This window comes from Cucurbita moschata, unplaced genomic scaffold (assembly GCF_002738365.1).
Source record: "Cucurbita moschata cultivar Rifu unplaced genomic scaffold, Cmos_1.0 Cmo_Scf00003, whole genome shotgun sequence".
Taxonomy (NCBI): Eukaryota; Viridiplantae; Streptophyta; class Magnoliopsida; order Cucurbitales; family Cucurbitaceae; genus Cucurbita; species Cucurbita moschata.
The window spans coordinates 4,555,890-4,583,517 of record NW_019268519.1 but is presented as its reverse complement, the minus strand read 5'-3'; the positions used below and the strand labels follow the sequence as shown (position 1 = coordinate 4,583,517).

Genomic DNA, 27,628 nt, shown 5'->3' with positions numbered 1-27,628 from the left:
ATGTTGCACCATTCCTGAGTGACCTTTTTTTCTTCTTTTATTGCTAATGGTGTCGCTTGCCAATCTTTGTTTCTCGCTGATACCATTTGCATTTCGTCGATCAACATGTGCAATGTCCTCATAGTTGTTGGATTTTTGCAATAGCCGATCGTTGCGCACCTCAGCAGTGATCTTTCTTATTTATATATTTTTTTTCTCTTCCTCTCCCCCTCGGGACTCTCTTTTTGTCGCCCTTGCCTAAGACTCGCATCCCTCTCTCCAACAATAATTTCTACATGCTTAACCTCATGCATGTGTGCAATTCATTAATAGTCATGAAATATCTATACGATTTTCCTTCGATTCTATACTCTTACGGGTGCCCTACAAACATGAAATTGATATGAAATTGATATATGTAAGGTCAGTGTGTGAAAAATGAAATTGATATATGTAGGGTCCGTGTGTGAAAATGATACCACTTAAATATGAAAGTGATGCATACTCGACAAAGCCTAAGAAGTATGAAAGTGATGCTCGTCTAGTGAGTTCCATATGCATAAAAGTGATATGCATAGAACTAAGTGTATGAAAGTGATGCACATACTGAGTACAAAGAAAAAAGAAAAAAAAAAACTGAAATTTAATGTCAAGTTTTAGGTCTCACAACAACCAAGATAGCCATGTTTGGATGGGTATGCATTTTTCGATCCTAGCAACGAAGTTACTTACAAATTAATAATAATACTCACACACTGTGTTAGTACAGCTTGTTTGGATACAATCACCATGAAAAACTCTATACATTCTGCGAAAAGTAACTCATAACACATCGTAGCCAAGACTATGACAGATGATTTAGAATAGATATTAAGAACTAATACTCTCTTTTAAGGAGAGTTGCATGCTAAAAAGATTAAAAAAATAGTATAGGAGATTAGTTATAAATACCATTTGATGTGAAGCCAGGGAAGTTTGAATAGCTCCTGATACCCTGATAGAAGTGTCAAATTTGCACCACCTATGATTATCAGAAGAATGCCCTGCTACCATAAAAAACTCGGGATCCGTCCTTTTTCTTTTGATCGGTTTCTGGTTTCGTATCATGGTTTTGAATCACAACACCTCGGTGTTCATTCTCGGGCTTATTGAGATCCATTGGAAGTTTCATATTTGCCAAAGAATCTGTAAACGGCTGCATACTCTTCATGTACATGTCCACAATTTGCTGCTGCATTGCAGACTGCTCAGTTTCAAGATTAATGTTCCCTAATGGAGCTGAAAGCACCCGACCATATTGAACAGAAGGGATATTTCCTTCCTTTTTTATGTTAATCTTGTCTTCCTTGTTTGAAAATTTTGATTCATTTTCCTCTGCTGCCCCGCCACTCTTCCTTGAAATTGAAGTGTCCGGACAAGGACCAGAGACTCGATTTCCAGCCTCGGTAGTAACGGCAAAAGTATCGAAAGAATTCAACAATGCACCTGACAAACGTGCTTTCTTTTCGACAGAATCAGCAGAGTTTCTATCATCACTCAAACTCGTCGTCGTGGAGCTTAAGAAGCTAGAGTTTTGAATGCTGCTGTTGTTTGGTGAAACTGATCCAGCTGGGTATTCTTTAGAAGAATTTGCAGTCATTTCAAAGTCATAGGCTGGTTGGGGAGGCGACACACCAAGACGAAGAAACGTGGCAATTCCAGGTCTCGAACAAGAACTATTTCTAGCCAAATCAAAGTACTCAGACACCATTTGTTTATTCTCCATCACCACATTAACATCAGGGAATTCGATCCTAGAATATTCAGCTGGATCCAACAACACAACCTCTGAAGATATCGACGAACATACAGGCACATCCGATATCGAATTCGACTCATCAACAGGCAATGATTTATCCAAAGACAGACTCAACCGTACCGTCCCAGCCGGGGAATGGAATAGATCCGTGGAAGAGAGACTATAATTCTCAGTCACTTTCCCTTTACCAAGAACTTGTGAAAGAGGGACCAAAGCAAACCCCAAAAGCTGATCTTCCAAGTAGGTTCTAGCCTTACTAAGCATCCAAATCTCACATTTGAGAACAGAGTCAAACTGAGTGATTTTCATCCTCAAATTCTCATTGAAATCAGGATTCTTCCCACCTCCCTGAACGACTCTAGTGGACAAGGTCTGGTCAGGATTATAAGTGAGGGAAAACTTTGCATAAACATCCTGGTTTTCATATATGCATATGTTGTGAATGTTCCTAGCATGATGAACATAAATTTCAAGAACCCTAGAAGACTCAGAAGCATCCATGTTCCTTGAAAACATATCGTATTGCAACCCAGAAATCTCATCAAAAGAATTCATCACTTCTCCACACGAATCAACAAGACAACAGATCAATTACAAACGAATCCATCACAAGACAAAGCGAATCAAAACTCGAGAATCTGAAGAAAACAGAGTCCATTTGGAGTCCCACAAATTTCTCCAAAATTCATCAAAGAAATCGCAAAATCAGAAAGAGACACTTACATGAAAGGGAAAACAGAGAGTAAATCGACGGGAATGGTGATGATTGAGGGTTGTTGGTATGAACAGCTGTTGAAGGTTTTTGGTGAAAGGAAGGAAGGAAGGAGGGGTGGGTGAGCGATGGAGATTTTTGGTTTTGGTTTTTGGTGTTTGGAGGTTTCGGGGCGTTTGTTCTTGCTTGACATTGCGGCTTCCACTTCCGGCGATAATTGGTTCCACTGAGGCAATTGGAGGCCCCCACTCGGTCCCAACTCCACTCGGTCTCGCAATGTTGCGCGGGTGAATCAAATCCCACGACGCTCACCTACTCCATTCTAAGCTCCGTGTTAGCCATTCATGGAAAAGATTGGTATCCAACCACCATTTTTGCAACTTACATGGTTCCAATATGAGTAGCTTCATGTGTTATGAAGTTAACATTTTTGCAACTTGCACGGTGTTTTAGTCATGTTTGTTTAAGGCATGTTGTCTATGGCCGCATGTCGAAGATATAGCTATGCATGTCCAAGACGTATTGTTCATGGCAACATGCTCGTTCTAGACCCTTTCTATACCCCTCAAAGCTAAAAGGCCCCACACTATACTATAACAGTATGTGACTAGTTGTCAATTCTTCATTCCTAAGTTATATGCTATTAAAGTACTTTTTTTTAGCTTATAATATTAATTTCTTTAAATTTGTTTTCAATGTATTTTCTCGCTCACATTTTCTAAAACACTTCTCACAAACGTGACTCGACTCAACTCCACTAGCTTGGTACCGATTCCGATTAATAGGTGTAATGATATCTTTTAGAACTCCTATTTATACACTACCATATAATTGGTATGTCCGAGGTTTGTTGATCACTCGACCACAAGAAAAGAAATGACATATTTATACTGCTCAAGTTTAGATCCCACAAAGCTGTTGTATGTTTTTGTTATGCACGAGTGTATGTCTGACGTCATTAAAGAAGTTACTAAATATTTTTAATACTAACTTTTTTCATAATGTATATAAATTTAAAAATATATTTATCATTCATTTTAGATGGCACCACTAGTTCTTTGTTTCAAAAATACATTTGAACTTTGAACCGTATTTACTTTTAAATTTTAAAAATTTTCATTATTATTGTTACTATTGTGTTTAAAAAAATATCTTGTATAACAACCCTAGATTTCTACTAACCCAAAGTCTGCTATCATCTTTATAACATCATCTCTTATCTTAAAACATGTCTAAAACATTGCCATGAACCTACGTGTTTAAAAAAGTCTTTAAAGCAGCCAAAATATTAAATAAAATAAAGTAAATATTAAAATTGAAAAATGCCTTATACTAACAATTTAAATACAATTATCCTACGCATGTGCCATGATTTTTACCTGCGATGTCGTCGTCAATCATAAATGGGTGTCTTGCCTTACCTGAAAAATAGAAGTAGCACATGACTGAAGTAAGTGACCACACTATTGAAGTCCGGGAATGCAAACACAAAATTGAAAAATCCAACCAACCCAACTGTTCTGTTTGGGTTGGATTATGAACTTATCTGAATTTGGAAGATTTAAATAAATGAAAATTTTTATGAGATGGGTTGATTTTAAATAAAATTTTTTATGGATTTGCTAGATTTATAGGTTTTACTACCGTTAGATTCGGTTAAACCTAACAACCTGAATTTAATTTTAATATATATATATATATGTATATATATTTTTTTTTACTTAAAATATAGTTATATAGACATATGTCTATTTTATTTTTAAATAATTTCGTAATAATTCTTTTTGATAATTTATTCTTGTAATCTTTCTAAATATATATTGAAATTGAGTTTTAAATTAAATATAAATATTTTACAAATTAAAACAAAAATTTAAATAAATGACTTCAACAACTTAATAACTGAATCCAACGAAAATTATGATTGGGCTGAGTTCTTATTTAATAAAATTGTTTGGGTTAGAAAATTTTATAACGAAGAACAAATTAAAATAAATTAAAATTGTTTTAAAAATATTAATAGAATCTATTTATTTGTATGCAATGTAAATATACAAATAAAAATAAACCATAAGTAAAGGCTCCTATCTCTTATTTCCCCACTAAACAAATTCAAATGCTAAAACAAAACATCCAACATGTTTAAATATGGATCCAACTAACTCAACAAACACAAAAGTAACTCAATTTATTGGATTACCATAGCCGGAACTCCCAGCCAATCCTCCACCGCGCCCGGCGGAGCTTCCATAAACATCACTAGGGTCGATGATCGGTGACGATGTTGAACCGCCATCTCCGCCTCCTCCCAGATGCAAATCCGACAACATTGGAAACCCTTCTCTAGCTTCCACTCCATGGTCGTATAAATAGCCTTTGAAAACATGGCCGCCGATCTTCACCACGGCTTGATATGCATATTCATTCCCGCCGGTACCGCCACCCTCCACCGCCGTCACCCGGACGCACTTGAACACTGCCGGCGCTCTTACTTGTTCCGGCAGCTTTTTCGCCCTTTTATAACTCATATCTGCAGCTGCATTAAGACAAAGACCTCTTATTTTATTTTCTACTCGAAACTCGCATGTTTTTAGTACATGATTCATCTGACTCTTAAAATTAGCAGATTTCGTTTTTTTTTGTTAACGTAGATAGACATTCATGGAAGCTTATGAGCGTAAATGATTAAATTATCACAATTTAGGGATTAAAGTATAATATTTGAAAATATCGGGATCGAAATGAAATAGTTTGAAAAATCGAGGGATGAAAATGCAATTTCGATCTAGAAAGGGTTTGGAGATTTTATATCACCTGAGCAAGTGTCGAAGCTTCGTGTTGGAGTATTGGAAGTGGAAGTGTGAGAATTGGTGGTTGTTTGTGATGCAATGAGCCTCGGCTTCTTCCCGCCGGAGGTGGATCCCGATGAAGTCCCACCAGTGGCGGCGGCGGCGGCGGCGGCGCTCAGTACTTGGCGTTCTCTCCGCCGGGCTGCTGGAACCCACGTGCTCTTCACGTGAGTAGCACAGTCAAAACCTCGGCTTTTACAGCAACTCCGGCACCGGCGGTGGTTGCAGTCTTTCTTAGCTTGGTTCCCACAGTCATGGCAAGTCCCAACGCCGGAATTCAAGCTCGACCCACCTCCCAAAAACCCAAACCCATCAAAATTATTCCCATGAAATTGAACCCCACCACCTCCGCCGCCGCCATCGCCGCCGCGGCTGATCATCAAATTAGTCTCTTCAATTCCGACACTCGACGGCGCAAGACCAGTAAGAAGAGGCAAAACACTAAGGCCAACTCCATAGCCAGAGGCCATGAGACCCACCATGTCCGTCGGCGGTGGTGCCGTGTGGCCATACGCACCGGCAATAGGTCTGGTGGAGGAGGTGGAGGGCCACATCCTAGCAACCGGTACGGCAGCAGCAGAATTGAAACCGAGAGAAAGTTCATCATCGGCGGTGGGAGGAGCCACCCAATCGGCAAAGGCACCGGAATCGGAAGGAAGGCGGCGTGCGGCAGCCACAGCTGATGAATCTCCGGCGAGAAAAAAAAAACCCTAATTGTAAGCAAAAACCTCTCCTAATCTAAAATTAAGATCTTAAAACGATCTAAGAGGATGTTGGATACTGAGGAACTGACAGAAACATAGATTCTAAGCAGAAATATATGAATGTTTGTAGCTAAAAAGCTAGAAATTGAGAGAGAGAGAGAGAGAGAGAGAGAGAGAGAAGCAATTTTGGATTGAGAGATGAGAGGAAGGGTGTTGGTTTATGGAGGCATTTGAATTTGTTTGTTGTGCAAAAAGTGGTATTGTTTTCAGAGTATGTGCACCCATTAATGGCATCGCCGACTATTCTCTCTCCTTCTCCTCCTCTACTTTTATGTCTCTAACAATCCTTGTGTCTCCAAGTACTTGTATACTTGTACCACCACTCTACTCCCCATTTCTTCCCTTACTTTTCATGCTGTTTCTTACCTTCTTCTATACTTTGCATTAGGGTTTGAATATGATTCATATGTCTATTTAACCCACGAGTATCTGATCCACTCGGAATTCATAACGAGGGAGGAAGCTTGGAGAAATTTCTTTATGTTAGCTAATTGTAACCCGCTAACCGATATTGTCATCTCTGACTTTTCTCTTTTGGACTTCCCCTTCAGGTTTTTAAAACGCGTAGGCTAGAGGGAGGTTCTCACACCTTTGTAAAGAATGATTTGTTCTCCTCCTCAACTGATGTGGGATCTCACACTAAATAAGATCGAGATGGGTTATATCCAATTGCTCCACCCCTATTGATATCTTGCCGTAGAGAGTAATGTCCACACGGTCATTCTTATTATAAAAAACATGGTAATGGGCAATGGGTTTTGTGAATAATAGAGAAAAATGAAGTGGGTAGTTCTAAACAAGCCAAAAATGCTATCTACAAATTACGAGAGCTGGCTTGAGTCAGACTGTCAATTTGAGCAACTATTGTCCTATAACATGGTAACGTTTTTTTTGTATCTTAACCCATTTAAGTATAGCTCTTCTGGTTGAACAAAAAATAAAATATTTCAATCTCGAGGTTTTCTATTATATATGACATGATCGCTTCTAATTTGATCGACTATTCTTGTTTAACGGGTTAAAATTAGAACTTTTTACCAAGATTTTAAAATATTTTAAAATTACATTTTGGATATTTAAATCAGTCCAACCATTGATATTTGTTTTGATTCCCATGTTATGAAGCTCAACATTTTACGTTTTCTCGAATTGACCTCTATCATTATTTTTTTTTCATTAATTGCTCCCTAAAAAAAAACAAAATTGCCACATTGGTCCTTCAAGGGCCAAATACTGACGTGGCATTTTCATTAATAACTCCCCAACAAAAATAAAATGGTCAAAAGGGTCATTGAAAAGACAAATGGTGACGTGGAAATGTTGATGTGGCCTTGTTTTTTAAATTCAAATTTAATGCTATTTTTTCTCATTACACTTTATAAATATATTTTCCTAAATTTTTCAAAAATTTCAAAAATATCCCCCTTTAAAAAAATTATTAATCTTTTTTAACTCTTTAAAAAATTAAAAAATACCCATTAAATTTAAAAAATAAAAAAGTCAGACAGAATCCGTCCAACACCTCATAAATCATCTACAAATTTTTTAAAGCTCATACCATGGTACTAACCGTTCCATAAATATACGAACAATAAAAGTATTTTCAAGTTTTTAGAAAATTTTCAAGAGAATTTTTTAAATACTTTAAAAAGTCCCGGAGTATTTTAAAACTTTTTAAAAGTTGAAGCGTATTTTTTAAATAAAATATTAACCATTTTCATCGCCAGCAGTGAAAATATATTTTTTATTTTTTAAAAAATTAACTTTCAAATATATTTTTATTAATTTAAATAGGGTTCTCTCTCCTCTATCATTAGGTCTACCTGTCCTGAGAAATGAATTTTTGTCTAAGAACAGAGACCAAATTCAGTGAAACTCCATCCCTTTCTATAATTTTAAGGCCATTTATTATAATTTTCATAAATAATAATTATTGTAGTAAATAAATACACAATAATTGTGAGGAAAATAATATATGTTGGTAACTTTAAACTTATTTTGTGGACGTTGGATCATTAATTAAGAAATGATTCACTAAATAATTACTCAATCATTTATATATTTTTTTAACGCTATTTATTATTTAATTTAAAATTCAAATATTTCCGAGATAATCAAGAAAACATTGTAAATAATTTGTGAGAAAAAAACCAAAAAATTATACACGGGTCTAGACTTTCCGCTCGTGTATATGTTTCTTAAGCTTTTAAACAAGGGCGTCGATAATCAGTGGGCTTGGATTTATTATGTCATTCTTCGTTACGACCTCTTACATTTAGGTCTAAATCAAGCCAAGTTCTCGGGTGGTGGGTGGGTCTTCAAAAATCTTCAAGTTTATCGTGTTCTCATAACAACATATGGTGTGAAAAGATTAATATAACTGCTAGTAGATACTATATGTTTTGACCCATTACTGTTAGTCTATTAGGGAGAGGTTTTCACATTCTTATAAGGAATGTTTCGTTCTCATCTCTAATTGATGTGGGATCCAGATAACTCTTCTTTTCACATTCTTTTCGTTTCACGGTTTATTCTCTCCTTTTGTCTCGAATCAATGAAGGTAATAGTGATTTTGACTAAAAGATTTGACATGACCGATAAAGAAGTTGAGTCATTTCAAGATAACTAATCTTCGAAGAGGTGAAGTGTCGATCGAACATTGTGGTTGATATGCATCCTATAGTGTCGGTCGAGAAACTTTAGTAACAAGTGAACATATATGAGCCATAGATGAAGGAATCATTGCAACATTATGTTTTGAAAAACTATAATGAATGAAGCATATAAAGCATGAATCAAATTACAAGATCCCCAATAAGATGGGACGAAGCAAAGATTGAAAAGGAAAAAGAATCTAAATATCCCATCTTTTTGTTTATAGCCATGTTCTTCACATTCAAGCCATTCAATTTCATTTGAAAATTCCCTTTGATTCAAACTTTGAATTTTGTGAACAAGTTTCTTATACTTTCAATAATACCATGAATATGAAAATTCCCTTTTTTTTGTTCTTCATTATTGCAGTCAAAAGCTATTATAGATACCTCGATTCAATTTATTCTTGTTCTAATGAGTATCAGCGAGGACGCTGGACCTTAAAAGGGTGTGAAAACCTCTCCTTAGCCGACGAGTTTTAAAATTTTTGAGAGAAAGCCCGAGAGAGAACAATATCTACTAACAGTGGACTTGGACTGTTACATCACATATCTATAGTGTTGTCTTATCATATATTATCACAATATGAGTAACGACCCGAAATTTTCTACTATTATAAATATTGAATGCAGAAATACTTCATTTAAACTTTCATAAAATGTCATCTTTATCTTAAAACACAGCGGTAGACGTACGTGTTTCGAAAATATTTATAAATGATTAATTAGAAAATAAATGAATGTGACAAGAAGTTATTAAAAAAAGAATAAAGGAGGTGGAGGGAACTAAGAACAAAACAATGCGTTTAACTTTAGGGGCAACGCAGGGACAACAAGACGGCATGCAGGTCGGCCATTTGGCTTATCAGCTCATCAACCGAGATATTCTCTTAATGCTCCCTAGTTATACAATATCAATAACTTTCTGATGTCTAATACTGTTTTCTAGGATACCAGATAAGTCATTTGTGCGACTGACGATCTAAATTTGAGTCTGTTGATTTATCTAAAGGTGAGAGTAAGTAGTGAACAATCTCTTCGTAGGTTTCGAAGAGGTGTGGTGGTGATGATTGGTATTAGAGTTGAGTGGACTCATAAAAATAGAATTAATAGACTTGTGTCCACGACTAAGCAGTTGGGCAAGTCCCACATTAATCGATTGGTTGAAATCGAAGAGTAGATAGGAGTCTGTGACAGTGTTCAATATTAAGAATCGAACTTGGATAGATTGCTATTGAAGTTGACAAGATTGATAGAATAGATGGTCATTAGACGAGATGTTGGTCTAAGAGTTGAGGTTGATGGTTGAGATTTTGGAAGACAAAGTCACACAATCTGGTGGCTTCCATGTGTAGGGATAGCTCGACGAGTTTTGGTACTCACATGGAGGAGGGTGTCAAAGGGTTAGATAACTTCTAGATGAGAAACCAAACCCTAGTAGAGAACGTGGTTCAATTCAATAAGGTAAAGGTCCTAAAGCTTAAGTCCTACCATGGGGTTCGATAGGTGAAGAATTTTGAGAGATCGATGCATCTGATTATAAGACCTTCGAATTTCTATCGAGCCCTTTGGTCTCACCCATGCCCTAACTACCTTTTGCACTCGAATTTCTATCGAGCTCTAGTAGTTCCTTGCAATATTGTGGTTTATAACCCAACGATGGAAGAACATCAAATTTACTTACCACTTGTCTTTTGAAAAGTTAAAGGTAAAATTAATTATATGTAACTGAGTGTGTGGAAAAATTGATAGGGAAGACAATATGATCGAAGCCATATGAGACTAGAAGGTATCAACTTTAGCCACAAGGTTATGTTCTTTATTTAGATCAGCAAATTACTATCAATGATTTGTCGAAGGATTCTCGAAAAGGACAAGACCATTAACGGACCTGCTGAAGAAGAAGAATAGTTATTGTTGAATTCCAAAGGCTCAAACTACCTTTGAAGAGTTGACGAGGATAATAATGGATGGACCGACACTCAAAATTGCTGATGTGACCAAACCCTTTGAAGTAGAGACCGATGCATTTGATTTTTCCTTGGGTGACATCCTTCTTCAGGATGGTCATCCTATTGTGTACGAGAATCAACTTAATGATGCATAAAAAACGTACGTTTCCTCAAAAAAAAAAAAAATGTTGGCAATAATTTATTGTTCGAGGTGAGGCAACCAAGTACTTATCAAACGAAAGCCAGAACAATTCCAAATTCATAAGTAAACATCAATATTTGGTGTACAAATATGAAGGTCTAGTTGAAGCCGACGAGGCATCATATAGAGTTCAATTTCCTTTTTGGATGAATATTCATCATGTCATCTAGACTCGGTTTAAAATTTTTACAAGAATTTACTTTTTAAGAGTTCAACAATACGTGCGAGTGGAGAGATCGTAATCCCACGAGAGTGAGCCAACTCTAAAGACCCATCCTCAGATCCGATTGTAGGTTGCTACTAGCCCTAAACGTCTGACAACATGCTTCTAACCAGTTGACCTATAGTTGAGTTCACTTCATCACGCCCATGAATCATATACGAAAAGTAGCTACTATATCATTGGAGGTGAAAGATTCGAACTTCTCACCTACAATATGAGTCGAGACGAGACTACGTGAATCCATTAAACTAGGTTTAGATGAGTTCGATAAATTTGTTCCGTAATGATGGGGTTGGTCGGAGAAAGAAAGAGAGAATGGATTATGGCAGTGAAGTGGTGTCGGGCACAAAACATTAGCAGAGTTCGAGGATAAGAAGAACATAAGCCCCAGAGACCATACTTCCAAATTCAAACTGTCTTTTTTTCTTTTCTCCTCAAACTTCCCAACTTCTTGTCTTTTTTACTTTTTTACCTTTTCTTTCTTTACCCATGGTAAATTCCCACTTTTCCAACTTTGCTTATTGTATCTATTTATTAAATTTTTTTACATAAAAATAAATTATAATGGAATAAATTACTGTGAGGGTTTATTCCATATTAATTAATAAATAAAGTTTTCATTTACTCAAATTCAATTATTTATTCAAAATAAATAATTTTTTTTTACCATTAATGCATGGTTAAAATTTATTTTTTCTATTTCAATTATTTGAGTGGTAAATTATTTAAATGAGTTTTAATTTAGGGAATAATTCAAAATTCAAAATGATTGAGTAAACCAATGAAAAATGAATTTTTTAAAAAAAGAACAAAATTATTAAAAACTTATTTTTAAAAATTAAACAAAAAGAAAAAGAGAGTCAAAGGGATATAGTGGGTCCGGTCAAACCGGCCTATGACCAATGTAGCCCTGCCCAGCTACTACACGTAGATTTCAATAATTAATTTTTGTGATTTTATGAGAGATTTGAAAAGGAAAAAACAAAAATATATTAATTTTTCTTTTAACGGGTCTATTTTACCTTTAATTTTATCCAATTCAATTCGAAAAAATGAAAATGAAATTAAAAGAAATTGCAATTGGGAGACCACTCGACTGATCTCGTCCACTTGAAAATTCATATAAGAATTGACGAGAAATAAATCAGAAGAAAAAAAAATTTATTGGTTTTATCTTCTATTTTTTATGAAAAGAAAAGTCAAGTCGGAATTCCTCCGAGAATGATTTGATAGATTCACAACAAAATGTAAACGTTCCGAGACCACCCTTAAACTTTTAGGAGTACCCCGTGGTTAAGAGTAATAGCTACATTATCCAACGGGTATTAGAGTAATAATCATATAACTTAATGAATCAATTATGGAAATTTGTGTTGAATGTAAAGTTGATGAAGAAATAATTGCACTTTTATTTAGTTGAGAAATAATTGAAGTTTGTATTGTCATGAAGATAGTAACTACTCTTCAAGAAGAGTCTCACTAAAAACAATATTCAAAAGTACATAATGAATCACGTAAGGGTATTAATGTCATTGCCACCCAAAGTTGCGTTCGGGTCTTATTTGGTCTCTGAACAGTTTAATGAATCAAGTAGGGGTATTAATGTCATTGCGACCTAAAGTTCCGTTCGAGTCTTATTCTAGTCTCTTAATTGGTAAAAATGTAGTTTCTAAACTTCAGTGAGTAACAAATTAACAATAATTTTTATGATAAAGATTAAATTGTTATATATTGAAGTCTAGAGCTAATTTCTACTATATGAGAAATTCGCGGACTAAATCATTACAAACGGTAGTTTAAAGATTAAATTGTTACTCTTTGAAAGTTTAAAGTTCAAAAGTGATATTCTATCGTTCTTTGTTAACCGTGAGGAACGATTATATACATTATGCCTTAGAAATTAGATAATCTTAATTATATGACTAAACCTTTATGTTCCTCTAACCTAGGACACTTACATGTATTAATTGATTAGACTTTCTAGCTATGAATGAGGGAATTTAGCCATCTTTTAAACTATAAAAAATAAACATGAAAATGGGTCAAGAATGCACTTATCATGTGTTCTAAAGCCGTAATACCTATAAGCTATCCTATACGATGTAGTTGTACCCGTCTAAAAAGAAAAAAAAAACGATGTAGTTGTGAGAAACACATGTAAACCCTAGAATCTTTCTTTTGGTTGCTCGTGATTTATACCAAGACCAGTTTGAATATAAGAAACCCTGTTGGATGACACTTTACAAGAAACCCTGTGAATAGCAAAGAAATAGATTGATTTGAGAACGTCTTTTTAGGAGACAATAATGAAAACCAAAACACGTAAACGGTGGCGAACAACTTTTTAAAAAGTGGTTAGAGTAAAAAGGGTCTAAGTCAAACTCAGCATTGGACTCTAGTTGGTGCATCAACATCAGGGGTTGTAGGCTGGGGCCGAAGTGTTTGGGGTTCATCAGAGCTCATGGCATGCATTTATGGGCACACATTTGTTCCAACAAGGCTAAGCCTTCCAATTTGTAGCCACGTAAAAAGATAATGGCACCTAGTTCACAATCAAATGAATAAGACAAAGGAAACTACCATGGAAAACACAAAGTGATCAAGGGTGTCCAAACTAATTTAGACCTGTGAAAAGAGAGAGATATATTAAAGATAAGGACCCCATTCGGTCAAGAAAAATGAGACCTAAAGAGTAATTACAAAAAGGATTTTTCATTCAAATAAAAAGAGAAACATAAACTTTAACAAGGGGCCAAATATCATTTATCAACCGTTCTTAAAAGTTTTATATTTTTCTCGTATGTGGACCCTACAAAACAGAAGACGCTTACTTGCCACAAAAATCTCCCTTTATTTTGGATAGAGCAGAGATAGAGAAGGAACTTTACTGTGAGATCCCGATCCCACATCGGTTGAAGAGGGAAATGAGACATTTATTACAAGGGATATGAAAACCTCTCCCTCTCCCTCTCCCTCTCCCTATCACGCGCGTTTTTAAAACCTTGAGGAGAAGCCTAAAAAGGAAAGTCCAAAGAAGACAAGCTAGCAAACCTTGAGGGAAAACCCAAAAGAAAAAGGCCAAAGAAGACAGTATATGCTAGCAGTGGGCTTAGGTTGTTACATCTTCGAAAACCAAACGCTCGGAAAAAAATACAGCCCCAAACAAGCAAAAGGTGATCTACGGAGCTAGAGGCCATGCAGCATAACAAAAAGAAACTATTGCTATCATTCTCCAATCAAAAGCTCACAAGGGTTTTGTAGGTTTTTTTATGGCAGGGCATGGGGACTGCCAGCTGATTAGCGAGACAAGGTGTTTGTAATGGTAGCTTATCATAGCCATATCAATTTAATCATATCCTCATAGGTGTGGTAAATAACTGTATCGTGACAGAATTTTCGAATCAACGCCTAAAATATCCACAATGAACTCAAAATTATTAGCAAAAATCAGATACTAAACAATGTGTAATCTGCAACAGTCACAAGCAGGCTCTAACAAAAATCCTGAAAATTGATCCTATATCTTTGCTACACATCCGAGAGAAACCAAGAAACAAACAGTCATTAGTTTCCAACCGTGACCCAGAATTCACAAGGGGGGCTGGGAAGTTGTTAAAGGATCAGTACCAAGTTCTGTATCTATATTCATGTATCCACCAGCAAAACAAAAACCAGGCAGCAAAGAAAACCAAACCTTGCCGAAGAAGCTCATCCCCATAGCCTACTGATAAAGCCCTTTCTGTCCTTTTTCATTCTATTCTCAAGAGATGGGAAGTCAATGAAGTTAAAAGCAAGGTCCAGAACAATGGGATTCCGGGGGATCGCCTGAAAGGCGGGAGGAAAGGCTTCAATGCGTGGAGCACTCTTGGTATTCGAATTGGCGATCACAGACTCATAGTTGTCGAGGCTCTGAAGGAGGTATTTGACCGGCTGCAACATTTTGAAGATGGATTTCATAGATGTTAGCAGCCAGGAAGATGTAACTAATATAGAACATGTGCTCGCCAAAACATGACTTGGCTAGGAAGAAATAAGAATTTGGTGTATCGATACAACAGGAAATCAATCAAAATGCTCAAAGATTTACTCATTGAAGACATGATTTTCTTCTACGAGGGAGTATTATTGCATCCAGGACCAAGCAATTCAAGTTCATTCAATCTGGTTCCAGCTTAAAAAGGAAAAGGCAAATAGAATGAACACAATCAATACCTTCTTCTCTGCTCCAGTTAATGACATGTTCGAGATCTTGTTCGATAGATTCTCCGGAGCCTTAATCTCCTCCATGATTCCAGTTGCATGCTCAATACAACTGTTAGCTCTGCATTCCTCAATCAATGTCTTCAACTCTTCGATAATCTTCTGTATCAAAAGGTTCAGTCGAAGTTCTTTCAAAATGTATACTTGCAAAAAGTCCAGACTCCTGACCAGTATGATACCAGACTATTCTATATGATACACATACCGGGTCACTGATATTTTCCGAACGGAATTTTTGTATGGCATCTTCGACAAGGGAGCGAGCATGGCAGTAAAGTACATGAGCTTCAGCTCTTTTTCCAGCCAGACTGTATGATTTTGCCAAGTAAAAGCACCTGAAAATACATAGAGGACGACCCATCATTTACGGTAAATTAGTGCCAGCAAACATCAATTAATCCATAATTGAGTGAGTAATGACAACTATCAAGAACAAAAGACAAAAATAATTATGACAACTATCATAATTGAGTGAGTAATGACAACTTATGTTGCCAGGCATAATACCAACTGGGCAGGTTAAATAGAAAACAAGGGAATGTAAAACAAACAAGGTGCAGGATACAGCTAAAAGCAAGGCGTTATGAGGTCAAGGAACATGGTTGGGAATATAGCGCATTATGAGCAAATTTTCAATGATTACGAAGAACAGAACAGATAATTTAGAATGCAAAATGCTAGATCATAATGTAAATATGGAGGCTTTTCTGATCAGAAAGAAAGATAAAGAATTCAAGGGAAGAAACCTTTCTCCACGAAAAGCTATACTTTTAAGTGAGCACTCTTCAGCAAATGTCACTTCTTCTGGCTTCCTATCTCTTCCCGAACTGACTAAATCAGAAAGGTCAGCAATATTCTGCAAATAATAATAATAATAACCAATAAATAAATTGTAAAAGCTATTACTAACTCCTGAAAAACCTCTAATTGTGGTCGAGCATCCAATGACAGAAACACGAAAAAGAATATAAGAATACATAAAACTGCTTACTTGTAATAAAAGATCATACAAGCGAACAAGTTCCTCCGGCTTGGTAACTTTCTCATTTTTTTCATCGTGGCGCCTAACAAGCTTACTTTTTGCGATTTTCACCAATAACTGGTTGCGTTCAATTGTCCTTTGGCCCAACACTGCACTAACAGCTTTATCAAGCCCACTTAAATCATCTTTGACATTTTCAGCATTTCCAGCGCTGACCTAAACAAACAGAACACTGGCAACATAAGTCTGGAAGATCGAATTAGTAGAGATGCAAACTCTAGAACAATTCAAAGGAAGTCTAATGTCAATCTTCCACATACCAGATCACTGCGAATAGAGCTCCTTGCCTCATGGTATGCTGTAAAGATCTTATCAAAAATGGTCAATCTTTTTTCTGCTGGAAGTGAATCTGCTGAATCTTGCAAATCCTTTTCTAATTCCCGAGCTGGATAATTTCATGCAGACATAATTAGGAATTCTGGATGACAAAAGTGAAAATATGAACCTGATGGTAGGTGCATGCCTTCGACAGATTCTAGCAAATACAACATAATAAGGAATTCTACAGGAATAGGTTTCACAACATATTCCTTCATAACTTATCTAGCCAAACACTTCGGTGTAAGCAATATAAAACCAGAATCTAGATACCAGCAAACGTCTGGAACATACATACATTGTAGCCAAGTAAAATAAAATGAGAATATCAGTGGGAGTTATCGCATGGGAAAGAAGAATAGATGATAGCAAACAGAAAGCCAATTAATTAAGAGAGAATACAGGAAAGTAGTAACTTTCATTAGATCAAGTAAATAACAAAAGTAAGCTATGCCTTTAGTATTCCTTTCGAACAAGGAGTGGAGTGTTCTCTTTCCCAATTTGAGGTATTAACTTCTGCCATACTAACGTTCTCATTAAGATCCATATTTTCTTGGTTTAAATAGGCCGAAAGAGTAATACTATCTACCATTTTGAGTTAGTCTTCACCGTCCCCATCAACACTACATCCAGTCTAAAACCCAGAACTGATTGCAATAGGGACACGAAATCCACAGAGATATTAATCAATAACCGAAAGGATTAAAGTAGTCATCTTATTCCAGATACATAGAAGTTTCTTCACTTAGAAAGTCATCTTTTTATCCTATCTTAAACTGTTCCCCAGACCCCTCTTTTCTAGAATTTCTACCAAAGGACAAACTAAATATTGCATCTATAAGTTTTGGAAACAAACCTCTTTGATTGGAGCATATAAGAAACAGGCCATTAAATTTCTGGTTACTAGCATCTAAGTTCCTACACAATAAAATCATCATATATCTCAATATTTAAACGATTGCTAAAACGAACACCAACCTTTCAATATGGAAACTCTAGTTTTAGCATTGGATATTGGAAACCTATGACCAAGCCAATGAAACTCGGTCATGGAAACAGCCTGCTGAGATCTGGCCTCCGACATGACAGCCTACAAGCAAGAATGTACAAGATTATAACATAAGCTAAGACCACTAATAGACTAAAAGAGTAAAAACATTATCAGATTAACCAAACAAAAAACAAGAGAAAATCAATGCCACGATTATGAAACTTTAATAGATCAAGCAGTAGGCAGTTGAAGGATATTCCTGTGATTATCTGTTGTCTTATGTTTTCTATAACAAGCAATGTTCTTAGGTCTACGGTCTATCTAACAACAAATAGACAGACATCAAAAACAAGTATACTACAGTTATAGATAACCTCTGTTTGAAATCCACAATTAAATAAACTGGTCATTTGACTTCAACTACTGTAGATTACTGTCTGCTAACTACTGGGGAAAAAACCCGTGTCAGGATACCAAAATGAAGATACAAGGTTTTTATTTTCTTTTTACCTTTTTCTCTTTTTATGAAAACCCAAGCTTCCATTGAGAAAGTGAAGGTATAACAACCACAGGTCCACCACCATTAACCACAAAGATCTATGCCTATACTGAAGTCTTAAAAGAAAGGGAGATGAGAGAATCTAGTCTAAAAACTCAAACTTGTCCTTGGGCGAAAACCTCTCCAAACTAAATAAAAAAAAACTTCGTTGAAGCCAGAACACTTTTAAAGCAAAAAGTTGGTCTGGAATCAATTAAATCAAAACCAAAGTCTCAAACAACGCTTTCTTGAAAACTAATAGATAACTTTATTGACAATAAAACAACTTTGCAGAAAAGGAAACACCGAAATCAACAAGAGAATTGAATTCTTATAAACTGTGAAAACCAATATGAGTCTGAGATTTTTGTTAGCTGACAGATCTCTTTCAGTAAAATTGTTTAATTTATGGTGCTCGTACATAAATACATTGTATATGCAATGCTTATAAATCAAATAAATAAGAATCTGAACAAAAATGATAAATGAATAAACTTGAAAGTAAAAGGCAAGCAAACAGACCTCTAGTTTAGCTTTGAAAAGGTCTAGAGCAGGGCCTTCCATCTCCCCAATATGTAGAAGTTCAGAGGCCTGGATATTTGACTTGCCAATCTTGTGCAAGCAATATCTTATACTAGGTTCTAGCTCCTCCACACGTTCACGGCACAAAACTTGATTCTCTAGATCTCCTACTTTCCCAAGTTCCTCATAAACAGCTCTGAAAGGTAAACATAATATTAGCTAATCATGTTATCTAAATCAAAATGAGATGATAAACAATGCAGGGCCTTTAAGAGATCAAGTGTGCTTTACAAATTTTATTGCTATAAGATGTATCCTTCACAATTATTTGATTCTTTACAAATGGATAACAGTATACATCATAGATATGTAATTGTCTTCGCATTATCCTACGGTGATCTTCAACAGTATGAATAAGAATGCTAATCGCCTTTTCCTCAGTTGCAATTACACACTGAAGCTTTAATGATCCTTTTGCTGTCAGCTTACCCAACTTTCAAGGATCACGAAAGCCATTCATATTCTCCTTTTTGGTCAAAAGTTTCAAAGAAAAGATGCGAACTTTTTCACTTAATGCTTCTAGGGCCATTTTTTGGGAAATTTGGTTGGAACAAAATATTACTTTCAGTGAAAAGAGTAGGAGAGGGAAGAATTACGGGATGTCAACACAGTGTACCAGCCATCTAAATCAAAACAATTTATATGCAAATTTGTGGGAATTAAAGCTTGAATAGAGGTACTAAACCCAATTCAATCCCAAAGTCTCTTCTAAATGAGTCTTCCAGACTTTCCTAGTATGACAGTGGCATTATCTCTCAAAGGGATTTTTGACCTTTCTAATATAGAGGACAGAAAAATAAATAAATAAACAAAAATAGCTAGTAAAACATCCATAGAGCAAAAAATTTTGCATAATGCATATTAACCCTTAAAAAGAAGGTAATGCAAGAATTAGTTGATCATTCTAAGAAGGAATTTAAAGATCGAGAAAATACAAGGAAGCACCTAGATCTTTTGAAGTTCAATAATGCTATGTCCCAATTCCGATCTTGTTCAAACAACAAGTTCCCAGTCATATAAGATGCATAAGCCTACATATATGAACAAATAATTATCAGCTGAGAAACAAAAAAAAAAAAAAAAAATTATGAAAAATCACTCTTCATGAAGACGTAATTCTAAAATTTCGAAGTTAAAAGAGTATCATATATAACATATATTCCATAAGAAGAAAACTAGGACCAAACCTCTGCTTCCAAAGATGTTCTTGAGTCTCCCTTGCTTGCACACAATTGTGCGAAGAGAGTCGCCCATTTTACTGCCTTTCTGAGCCTACCAATCAAATAGATACGCTGACGTGCATTTGGACCATCTGGTAATTGCCTTTTCTCCATGGCATGACTCCATGCTCTCTCCGCCGTATAAAGAACCACATGGAGAAACCTATTTTAAATCCAGAAGGTTGATAGTTTTAAACTTTGTTGAATTTAACACAGCCACAGACAATGCTCAAATAAATTAACACTTCGCCATCTTCTTTCCCTTCCTTTTTCCTTCCCCACTTCATTAGAATCAGTGTACATTAAGGGGAGACATCATTGACCATCTAGTTAACAATATCTAGAGTATTTTTCTAATCAGTAACAGGAGGAGACTGCTTTGAAGCGCAAACAAAAAAAGGGCGAGTATAGAAGCAACATGTAAATATTCGACAAAATTATGCTACTCTCGGCATTAAAAAACTATTAAATGGGACAAACCTGACTTCAGTAACAGTTGATTGAGTTATGGCTCGTTTGGTGTACTTTCCACGGCCATGCGTAAACTTCAGAGATTTATATAGCCTCCTTAGCCGAGCTGTGCAATATCTCCTACACATCAAAAAGATCAAATCTACCAAAAATCAACCGCCTACGCAATAAGGAGAAATTCATAACACTATCAACGCTAGCATAATTGGAAGTAAGAAACTAAAAAACAGCATCAAAATTTATCAATTAAACCAAATGACACAAACCGATAGCGAGTATAATCTCCATGACGTAATCCATGCTGCATCTGGGCAGATTTCAAGAGCTGCAATACTTCGAAAAACAAATAAAAACAACAGATAAACCACCATCAGCATCCAACAAGTTTAGTCTAACGTGAAGAATTTAGCCACAGCTGATAAAAATGGACAAAATGAACACACCAGGCGCAGTTTTAAAACCCAAAAAAGCTTAAACAACTTCAAAATTGACATGGGCATACCGTTAATGGAAAATCTAGGATTATCAGGGTCAGAAGCATTGGAATTAGCGCTGTCAATTTCCATGGACGCCATTTGGCTCTATTTCGCAACCAGAGCCTTAAAAAACAAACGAAAGACACCCATCAGATCATGAAACTGATAAACAGTAGCCAATGAAAGAAGCGACATCCACGGATTCAGACTAGACCAGCCGGAAAACTGCTAAGACGGGACTCGGGGATCGGAATCTGGCATACATTGGCGGGGTAATCAGGAAACTTACCCTATGAAGGTCTCTGCACAATTGCGCTGATGATCTGTGGGAAGTGGCAACGGCTGCTGCGTATCCTTGAATTGCCCTGTGATTCGCACTGTTCTCTAATTTGAAAGCCTTTTCCAATTGGGTTTTACGGACCAAAATCCAACGCCACACCAAAAATCAATGAAATTTGGAGAATGATCCAATGTAAATGCAGCTGCTTTCCAAATCCCTAAATTAATCAAAATATCCCTAAATTAATCAAAATATCCCTAAATTTTATATTTATTTCTAAAATTTTAAAATTAAAAAAAAAATGTTTAGAATTTACATAAGATTGAAATAAAAATAAATTTTACGTGAGTGAATAATATTACCATCATAAACTAAAAATCTTAGATATATGAATAATTTGTAACAAAAAAATATATACATTTATTTGTGTTTATATGTTAAAAAAAAAAAATAGATACTAGGCAGAGAATTGGACGGGGATGAGGATCAAGAATATAATCCTTCCGTTGGCCCGGTTTATCTAATGAGAAAAATCTCTTACTCCCTCTCCATTTTCTATTTAATAGGAGATTTCGAGACTTTGTGGGATAAATGGATATCTCTGATTCTCCCGTACAATCGATAGAGAATAATCTAGATTGAAAATGTCAATCATTATATTCTTCGTTAGTCAGAGGTCGATAATTACAATTGCAAAAAAAAAATTTCATATAATTTTAGATAGACTTCAAAATTGCTAGTTAAAAGTCGACGAGTCAAGAGTTTAAGTCACACACTCTTTAACGTTTATTTTAAGTCATATTGTCTTTCTGGAATGGAAAAAAACTCAATGATAATGACATTCTTAGAGGTATAAATTACGACGTCTAATTTGACAAGCATGTAACACCAAGTGGAGGCATGTTGGTAACCAAGATGAAGACACTGATTCGTGTAAACTGAGGATAAGTCAAACATTGAAGGATTATATTATCGTCTAAAACCAAATGTTCATTTTTAAGTCTCTTATCAAGTTGCAGGGGTGTTCATAAAACTTGATGATCTGAAAAACTCAATCGAATTAGGTCATGAATTTATTTGAGATAGCTGAGTTCAAATAAATAAAGATTTTATAAATGAGAGGATCAGTGTGTATATATATATATTTTTTTTTTATTATTATTATTTTATAATTACTTTGGTACTTGACTTACAAATTAAATTAAATGTTTGAAAATAAATAAATAAATATTTTAGGACTAACATTTTACCTTTATTAAAAACAAAATTTTAAATAAATAATATGAACCTAAATATGTCTCAGTCTGACCTAACCCAACTCACGAGTATCTTTCTTGAATGGGTCTCGTTATTTTTTTCTTTATCTCATTTTTTAAAATCATAATTTCAAAACAAAAATACACTCAATAATTTTTTCCGTCATAAATATATATTAAAGAACTTATTTTAAATTATAAATTCAATCTCTTCATTATCGAGATTGAGACTTCGACATTTTTGCTTCGAAAGTCAAAATGGTAGACTTTTGATTTGGGTCGAAATTTAGTTTATACAACTTGGTATTACATTTATTTTAAGCCATATTTTTGAATAAGTATATACGATTACACCAAGTAGATGATATTGTTACCCAAATTAAAGATGAAGATACTGAATTGTGTCAAAGAAAAAAAGTCAAATATGGGGGACAAGTGCTACAAAAATTATATTATTCGTTTGGGTCAATATCGGTTCTTGTGAGATTCCATGTCAGTTGGAGAGAAGAACGAAATATTCCTTATAAAGCGCGCATACGGGCGTGGAAACATCTCCCGAACATGCGCGTTTTAAACTAGTGAGGCCGACAACGATACGTATGGAGTCAAAACGGACAATATTCAGTTTATAATAAGAAAATAAAAAAAAATGTTAATATTTTCTCTCTTTTTGTACAAATGAGAAGGACAAAAAAGGGAAAAAGAAAAAAGGAATGAAATTACTTATTTAGCCTTTGGTATTTGTTTAGCCTTCTTTTTGTTTGAGTTTAAACCCTACAAATTTATAGGGTGAATGCCTAATTTCATACTCCGAAATGCTCTCCAATTTGGGGGACCAAACCGGGCCCTTCGATCCGACGAGTTGATCGTAATGTTTCTTCAACTCCGGCGTACTGCACAGAAATTGACCTCCTCCGCCGTCGTCCGCCGGGGAAATTAGGCGAAGAATGAACTCCGGCGCGACCTTAATCAGAACTCTTCCATTTGCGTTTCGAACATACTCAAACGGACAAGGACCGGAAAATTTCACGGTCTTCGCCTTTTGAGCGCCGAGGGCTGCGAGCGACGATGTGGTGAGAACGTCGAAGGAGGCGAATAGATCGAGCGGGAGGATGAAGTAGGTCTCGCCGGCGATGAGTTTGTCGTCGGTGCCTAAGGAGGGGATGGTGTGACCGATGAAGAAGGAATCGGCGTGACAGATCATCGTGTTTGGGAATCGGAACATGATTTCACCGGCCATGTGGTGCTTACCGGGGAGGAGTCTAGTAAAGCCGTCGGAGAAGACGAGTTTGACGGCGGAGGAGCGGCGGCGGGAGACGGAAATTGATACATAACATGGAGAGGCGGCGGCATTGCCCATTGGAATTAGAGAGAGAAAAGAGAGGATTTAGAATGGGGAAGACGGAGGAGGAGAGAGAGAGAGAAAAAGGGGATTTTATATCGCTTGATTTTAAAATTGGTGAAATTGTTTTTTTTTAGGTTTTTGTTTATTTGGAGCCTTAATTATCTATATTTATATCCATTATTATTATTTATAATATATATCTATATATATAAAAAGGTTAATTATAAGTAAAATCCATAAATTTGGACATTAAATATTTATTTATTAGGCTAAATTAATAAAATGTATATTTTATGTAAAAAAATATATATATATTTTAAAATTATTACGAGTTTTAATAGTATTCTTAAATTTTTAGAGTAACTTTTTAAATATCTGATTCAATTAATACTTTATTTTAAAACTTTCGAAAAGTGGTCCCAAAATACCTATTTTTTTAACTATTTTTTTAACCTTAAAATATGATTTACCCTTAAAACTTTTAAATGTCTCCATCCATAATTAATCTAGACCTAACTTTTTGCATTTTTAATTTCAACAACTTTTGTATTTTGGGGTAGCCTTGTTTAATAGAAAGAAGTGGGATAGTATTGGTTCTTTCGGTAAACCGATGCATGAGCTGAGGACCAACCCTTCAAAGAAGTCATATGTCGTTTGATGTTTAGGCATCGAAAATGATCATTCCGCAGGTTCACCTACGGAAACCTTGTTACGACTTCTCCTTTCTCTAAATGATAAGGTTTAGTGGACTTCTCGTGACGTCGCAGGCAGCGAGCCGCCCCATGTCGCCATGATTCGAACACTTCACCAGACTATTCAATTGGTAGGAGAGACGGACGATGTGTACAAAGGGTAGAGACGTAGTCAACGCGAGCTGATGACTCACGCTTACTAGGTCGTTAAACGTCTCACGGAGTTAGAAGCAAGCGGAGTCAAAGGCAAGTCAAACTCACATAAGAAAAGGGAGTCAAAGGCGGGTTAGACTCACATAAGCAAAGGGAGAACACGTTCATGGTTAGCGAGAACCGCGAGAACCTCGACACATCCCTCGTGGGAGACTTCTGATTGTCCGCTCTAGCCTACTAGCTATCATCGTTAGCCTCACAATTTCCACACTGTTCCCCTCTCCAACCGATGTGGGATCTTCCCCTCTCCAACCGATGTGGGATCTCACACACTGTTCCCCTCTCCAACCTCACAAGCCTCACAATTTCCACATTGTTCCCCGGGATCTATCCATGACCAAGATGAAGTTTTGGAGAAATTAAGTGGAGGTCCAAATGATATTGAAGAATCAATGGATGAGTTGTGGTTAGAAGTGAAATCATTTGCTTGCATGCTTGATTTGGTACTATGCTCACTTTCGGGACTCAAACCCGTAGCTTCCCGGGGAAATAAAGTGTACAACATAGGTTGTTGATTTAATTTCCTTCAAATATGTTTTTTTATTCGAATTGTCATATTTTACCCGACAAGACGCAAGTAATAGATTGATATGCACGGACAAATGGGTTATATCAATAAAAAAAGAGTTTTTTTTATTCTTTCATATCAAGCATTTCTGTCCAAGGACAAATGGGTTATATCAATTTATGGTGGATCCCCAAATTATTGAGCCGAGCTGGATTTAAACCAGCGTAGACAATATTGCCAACGAATTTACCGTTCGTCCCCATTAACTGCTCGGGCATCGACCCAGGAACAATCACCCTAAACTCCCTAGATGTTTTAGATGTCTAGTCAATTGTTGCACCTCAACCCATTTTGAGAATGAATTAGCTCTGATTCGAGCAACAAATCAAGCATAATACCAAATCGAAAGTGAAAGCAAAGCGTATTAATAGTCGAATCGAGGTATAAAAAAATTTCATTCAACAATTTATTTGACATCAATGGTCTTTAAAATTATTCATTTAAAAAAAAAAAAAGTGCTTTTATATGCTATAAGAATGCATGTGGTTGACCAAGGAAGGCCCTTTGTGGTGGCTTAGCTTCAAACTGGAAGACCAGCCTCATCGAACCCAAGCTCACGAAGAACCTCTTTGCATTGGGGAAGAGTCTCCTTCTTCATGAACCCAAGTGGGTTAGCTTGACGCATAGGGTTCGTGATGCCATCGTTGGCCGTGATGCTCACTCTCGCCCTATGCCCAAATCCATCGGTGGGAACCTCAGCACAGTCATCATCACTACTCTTCACCAAATTCACTTCACAAACCTCCTCCTCATGGTCGCCGTCCACCTTGATCGTGTACTCTCCGTTCTTCCCGGTCTCAGCCTCGACGGCTAACGTCTCACTTCCTCCTTCCTCTTCGCGGCATACCAACTTCACCTTAGCTCCTGATACATGATACATCATAGACAAATGACATTACAGGAGTTTGAACCTAAGATATAGAAGGAACGAACAAAGGAATTGTGTTACCATGCATCCATTTGCTGACACGGGTGAAGAATTGGATGCGGCACGTGTCACAATAAACCTTGCCCTCGACGACAAAGTGATCTTTTTTCGAGACGGAGACGTGGAGGATGGAGAGGAAGAAAAGGGCAGAAAGAAGGATGATAGCAAAGGATTTTGCCATTGTGGTTGTTGGGATAGATAGATGGAGAATTCTGAATGTAAATGTGAATGTGAGAGTGATTTGAATGATGGGAAAGGAGGTCTCTTATAGGACTAATTTGGTTGTTTCTTTGGGAGTTGGTTGAGTTTTTGTGGATGGGAGTCCTTTTTTCAGCTTTCGTGTTTACTAAACCTAAAAATAGCTATGTTTTTTACGAGTTCATTCGAATATGAAATCCAATTCTGGCTTGTTACTTTCTTGATTTGTTCTATAAAAATAGAATCTCTCCATTTTTATTCATAATAGAAAGTTAAAATCAAATAAATAAAGAAAAGTCTGCTATCCGAATACAAATGTGATGCTTTAACTTCTAAGCTAATGTAATCATTCTTACCACCGGACAATATTCACTACAATACAATTATATACTGAGTAGTACTTGTTACTTCTTGCATATATAACACTTTCTCAATACAATTATATACTGAGTAGTACTTGTTACTTCTTGCATATATAACACTTTCTCAAAATCTCTCCTTCGAAAATCTCTATCTATTCTCGTTTTCTAAAATCTTCTTCTTAAACCGAAGTCAGAGGTTCGAGCATACGTCGTTTGGCCGTAGGCGTAAGAACGAATTGACTTAGCTCAATTGTTGTTGGAAAATGAGTGCAGCAAAGTCGCAAGTCCGCTACCATCAAAGGTGTGATTGTGACATATATTTTTATATATAAATTTATGTAGGGTGGGAGAAATATTTATAGATTTTATTAGGTAAATAATTATATATCTTAGATAAAAGATAATGAAGAGAGATAATAATAAAAAAAAAGAAGATTTTTTTTAGTTATTTTCTATTTTTATATAATATAATAATTACTTTTTTTTTAAATTTAGATTATATAATATAGTAATTACTTTTTTTAATTTAGAAAAAAGGGCTAGTTTATTTTTTATTTTTTTATACAAATAGTAATTGTTATTATCATTTTTTTTAATATCGATATATTAAAAAAAATAATTAGAGATTTCGAGACACATTAAATCAAAATTCAAAAACAAATAATAATAATTAGAGATTCAAATATAAAAAAAAAAAAAATTAGAGGAAGGGTTCTCTCTTGTATTGTCAGAATTCACATAAAAATAATATATGT

The 27,628-nt window shown here is 35.7% G+C and overlaps 5 protein-coding genes across 12 annotated transcripts; all 5 read right to left on the bottom strand.

Moving 5' to 3' along the window:
• Nucleotides 1-2,818, bottom strand: LOC111441175. 6 transcript variants are annotated; one of them, XR_002710088.1, is made up of 3 exons: nucleotides 2,501-2,818; nucleotides 931-2,225; nucleotides 1-284 (listed from the first exon to the last, which is right to left on the bottom strand). XR_002710088.1 is itself a non-coding variant. In XM_023078134.1 (2 exons), exons 1-2 carry the CDS (start codon nucleotides 2,680-2,682, stop codon nucleotides 1,010-1,012), a joined length of 1,398 nt encoding a protein of 465 aa, XP_022933902.1. In that variant the 5' UTR covers nucleotides 2,683-2,818; the 3' UTR covers nucleotides 608-1,009. The 6 variants fall into 6 exon arrangements, 3 of the variants coding, with proteins under 3 accessions (XP_022933902.1, XP_022933904.1, XP_022933903.1); XR_002710087.1 differs by lacking the exon at nucleotides 1-284 and adding an exon at nucleotides 338-363; XR_002710089.1 differs by lacking the exon at nucleotides 1-284 and adding an exon at nucleotides 418-585.
• Nucleotides 2,819-4,559: 1,741 nt separating this feature from the next.
• Nucleotides 4,560-6,421, bottom strand: LOC111440862 (protein LATERAL ROOT PRIMORDIUM 1-like). Of its 2 annotated transcripts, none has more exons than XM_023077683.1 (2): nucleotides 5,304-6,421; nucleotides 4,560-5,019 (listed from the first exon to the last, which is right to left on the bottom strand). In XM_023077683.1, exons 1-2 carry the CDS (start codon nucleotides 5,890-5,892, stop codon nucleotides 4,673-4,675), a joined length of 936 nt encoding a protein of 311 aa, XP_022933451.1. In that variant the 5' UTR covers nucleotides 5,893-6,421; the 3' UTR covers nucleotides 4,560-4,672. The 2 variants fall into 2 exon arrangements, with proteins under 2 accessions (XP_022933451.1, XP_022933450.1); XM_023077682.1 differs by having other exon boundaries at nucleotides 4,560-5,025; nucleotides 5,304-6,420.
• Nucleotides 6,422-14,474: 8,053 nt separating this feature from the next.
• LOC111441075 (signal recognition particle subunit SRP68-like) lies at nucleotides 14,475-21,500 on the bottom strand. Of its 2 annotated transcripts, none has more exons than XM_023077984.1 (14): nucleotides 21,321-21,500; nucleotides 21,058-21,154; nucleotides 20,822-20,888; nucleotides 20,565-20,675; nucleotides 20,052-20,247; nucleotides 19,810-19,895; nucleotides 18,805-19,000; nucleotides 17,732-17,843; nucleotides 16,696-16,820; nucleotides 16,385-16,591; nucleotides 16,140-16,249; nucleotides 15,599-15,728; nucleotides 15,346-15,495; nucleotides 14,475-15,063 (listed from the first exon to the last, which is right to left on the bottom strand). In XM_023077984.1, the coding sequence occupies exons 2-14, from the start codon at nucleotides 21,128-21,130 to the stop codon at nucleotides 14,842-14,844; spliced, it is 1,785 nt and encodes a 594-aa protein (XP_022933752.1). In that variant the 5' UTR covers nucleotides 21,131-21,154; nucleotides 21,321-21,500; the 3' UTR covers nucleotides 14,475-14,841. The 2 variants fall into 2 exon arrangements, with proteins under 2 accessions (XP_022933752.1, XP_022933753.1); XM_023077985.1 differs by having other exon boundaries at nucleotides 15,346-15,492.
• Nucleotides 21,501-23,312: 1,812 nt separating this feature from the next.
• On the bottom strand, nucleotides 23,313-23,927 carry LOC111434260. Its single transcript, XM_023071668.1, has one exon. The coding sequence runs from the start codon at nucleotides 23,925-23,927 to the stop codon at nucleotides 23,313-23,315; it is 615 nt and encodes a 204-aa protein (XP_022927436.1).
• A 1,921-nt stretch (nucleotides 23,928-25,848) lies between these two features.
• LOC111441034 (olee1-like protein) lies at nucleotides 25,849-26,494 on the bottom strand. The gene is made up of 2 exons (XM_023077929.1): nucleotides 26,335-26,494; nucleotides 25,849-26,249 (listed from the first exon to the last, which is right to left on the bottom strand). Exons 1-2 carry the CDS (start codon nucleotides 26,492-26,494, stop codon nucleotides 25,906-25,908), a joined length of 504 nt encoding a protein of 167 aa, XP_022933697.1. The 3' UTR covers nucleotides 25,849-25,905.
• Between the last annotated feature and the right edge of the window lie 1,134 nt (nucleotides 26,495-27,628).

Coding starts and splice junctions, on each gene's coding strand:
- LOC111440862 (XM_023077682.1), bottom strand. CDS start 5,892: ATGTGGCCCTCCACCTCCTCCACCAGACCTATTGCCGGTGCGTATGGC. Junction 5,026..5,303: donor AAGCTTCGACACTTGCTCAG/GTGATATAAAAT, acceptor GTCTTAATGCAG/CTGCAGATATGAGTTATAAA.
- LOC111441175 (XM_023078134.1), bottom strand. CDS start 2,682: ATGTCAAGCAAGAACAAACGCCCCGAAACCTCCAAACACCAAAAACCA. Junction 2,226..2,500: donor CTCTCTGTTTTCCCTTTCAT/GTAAGTGTCTCT, acceptor TCATCATGCTAG/GAACATTCACAACATATGCA.
- LOC111441034 (XM_023077929.1), bottom strand. CDS start 26,494: ATGGCAAAATCCTTTGCTATCATCCTTCTTTCTGCCCTTTTCTTCCTC. Junction 26,250..26,334: donor TGTCAGCAAATGGATGCATG/GTAACACAATTC, acceptor ATCATGTATCAG/GAGCTAAGGTGAAGTTGGTA.
- LOC111434260 (XM_023071668.1), bottom strand. CDS start 23,927: ATGGGCAATGCCGCCGCCTCTCCATGTTATGTATCAATTTCCGTCTCC.
- LOC111441075 (XM_023077984.1), bottom strand. CDS start 21,130: ATGGCGTCCATGGAAATTGACAGCGCTAATTCCAATGCTTCTGACCCT. Junction 20,889..21,057: donor TCCTAGATTTTCCATTAACG/GTATGCCCATGT, acceptor TGTTTTTCGAAG/TATTGCAGCTCTTGAAATCT. Junction 20,676..20,821: donor GGAGATTATACTCGCTATCG/GTTTGTGTCATT, acceptor TTTGATGTGTAG/GAGATATTGCACAGCTCGGC.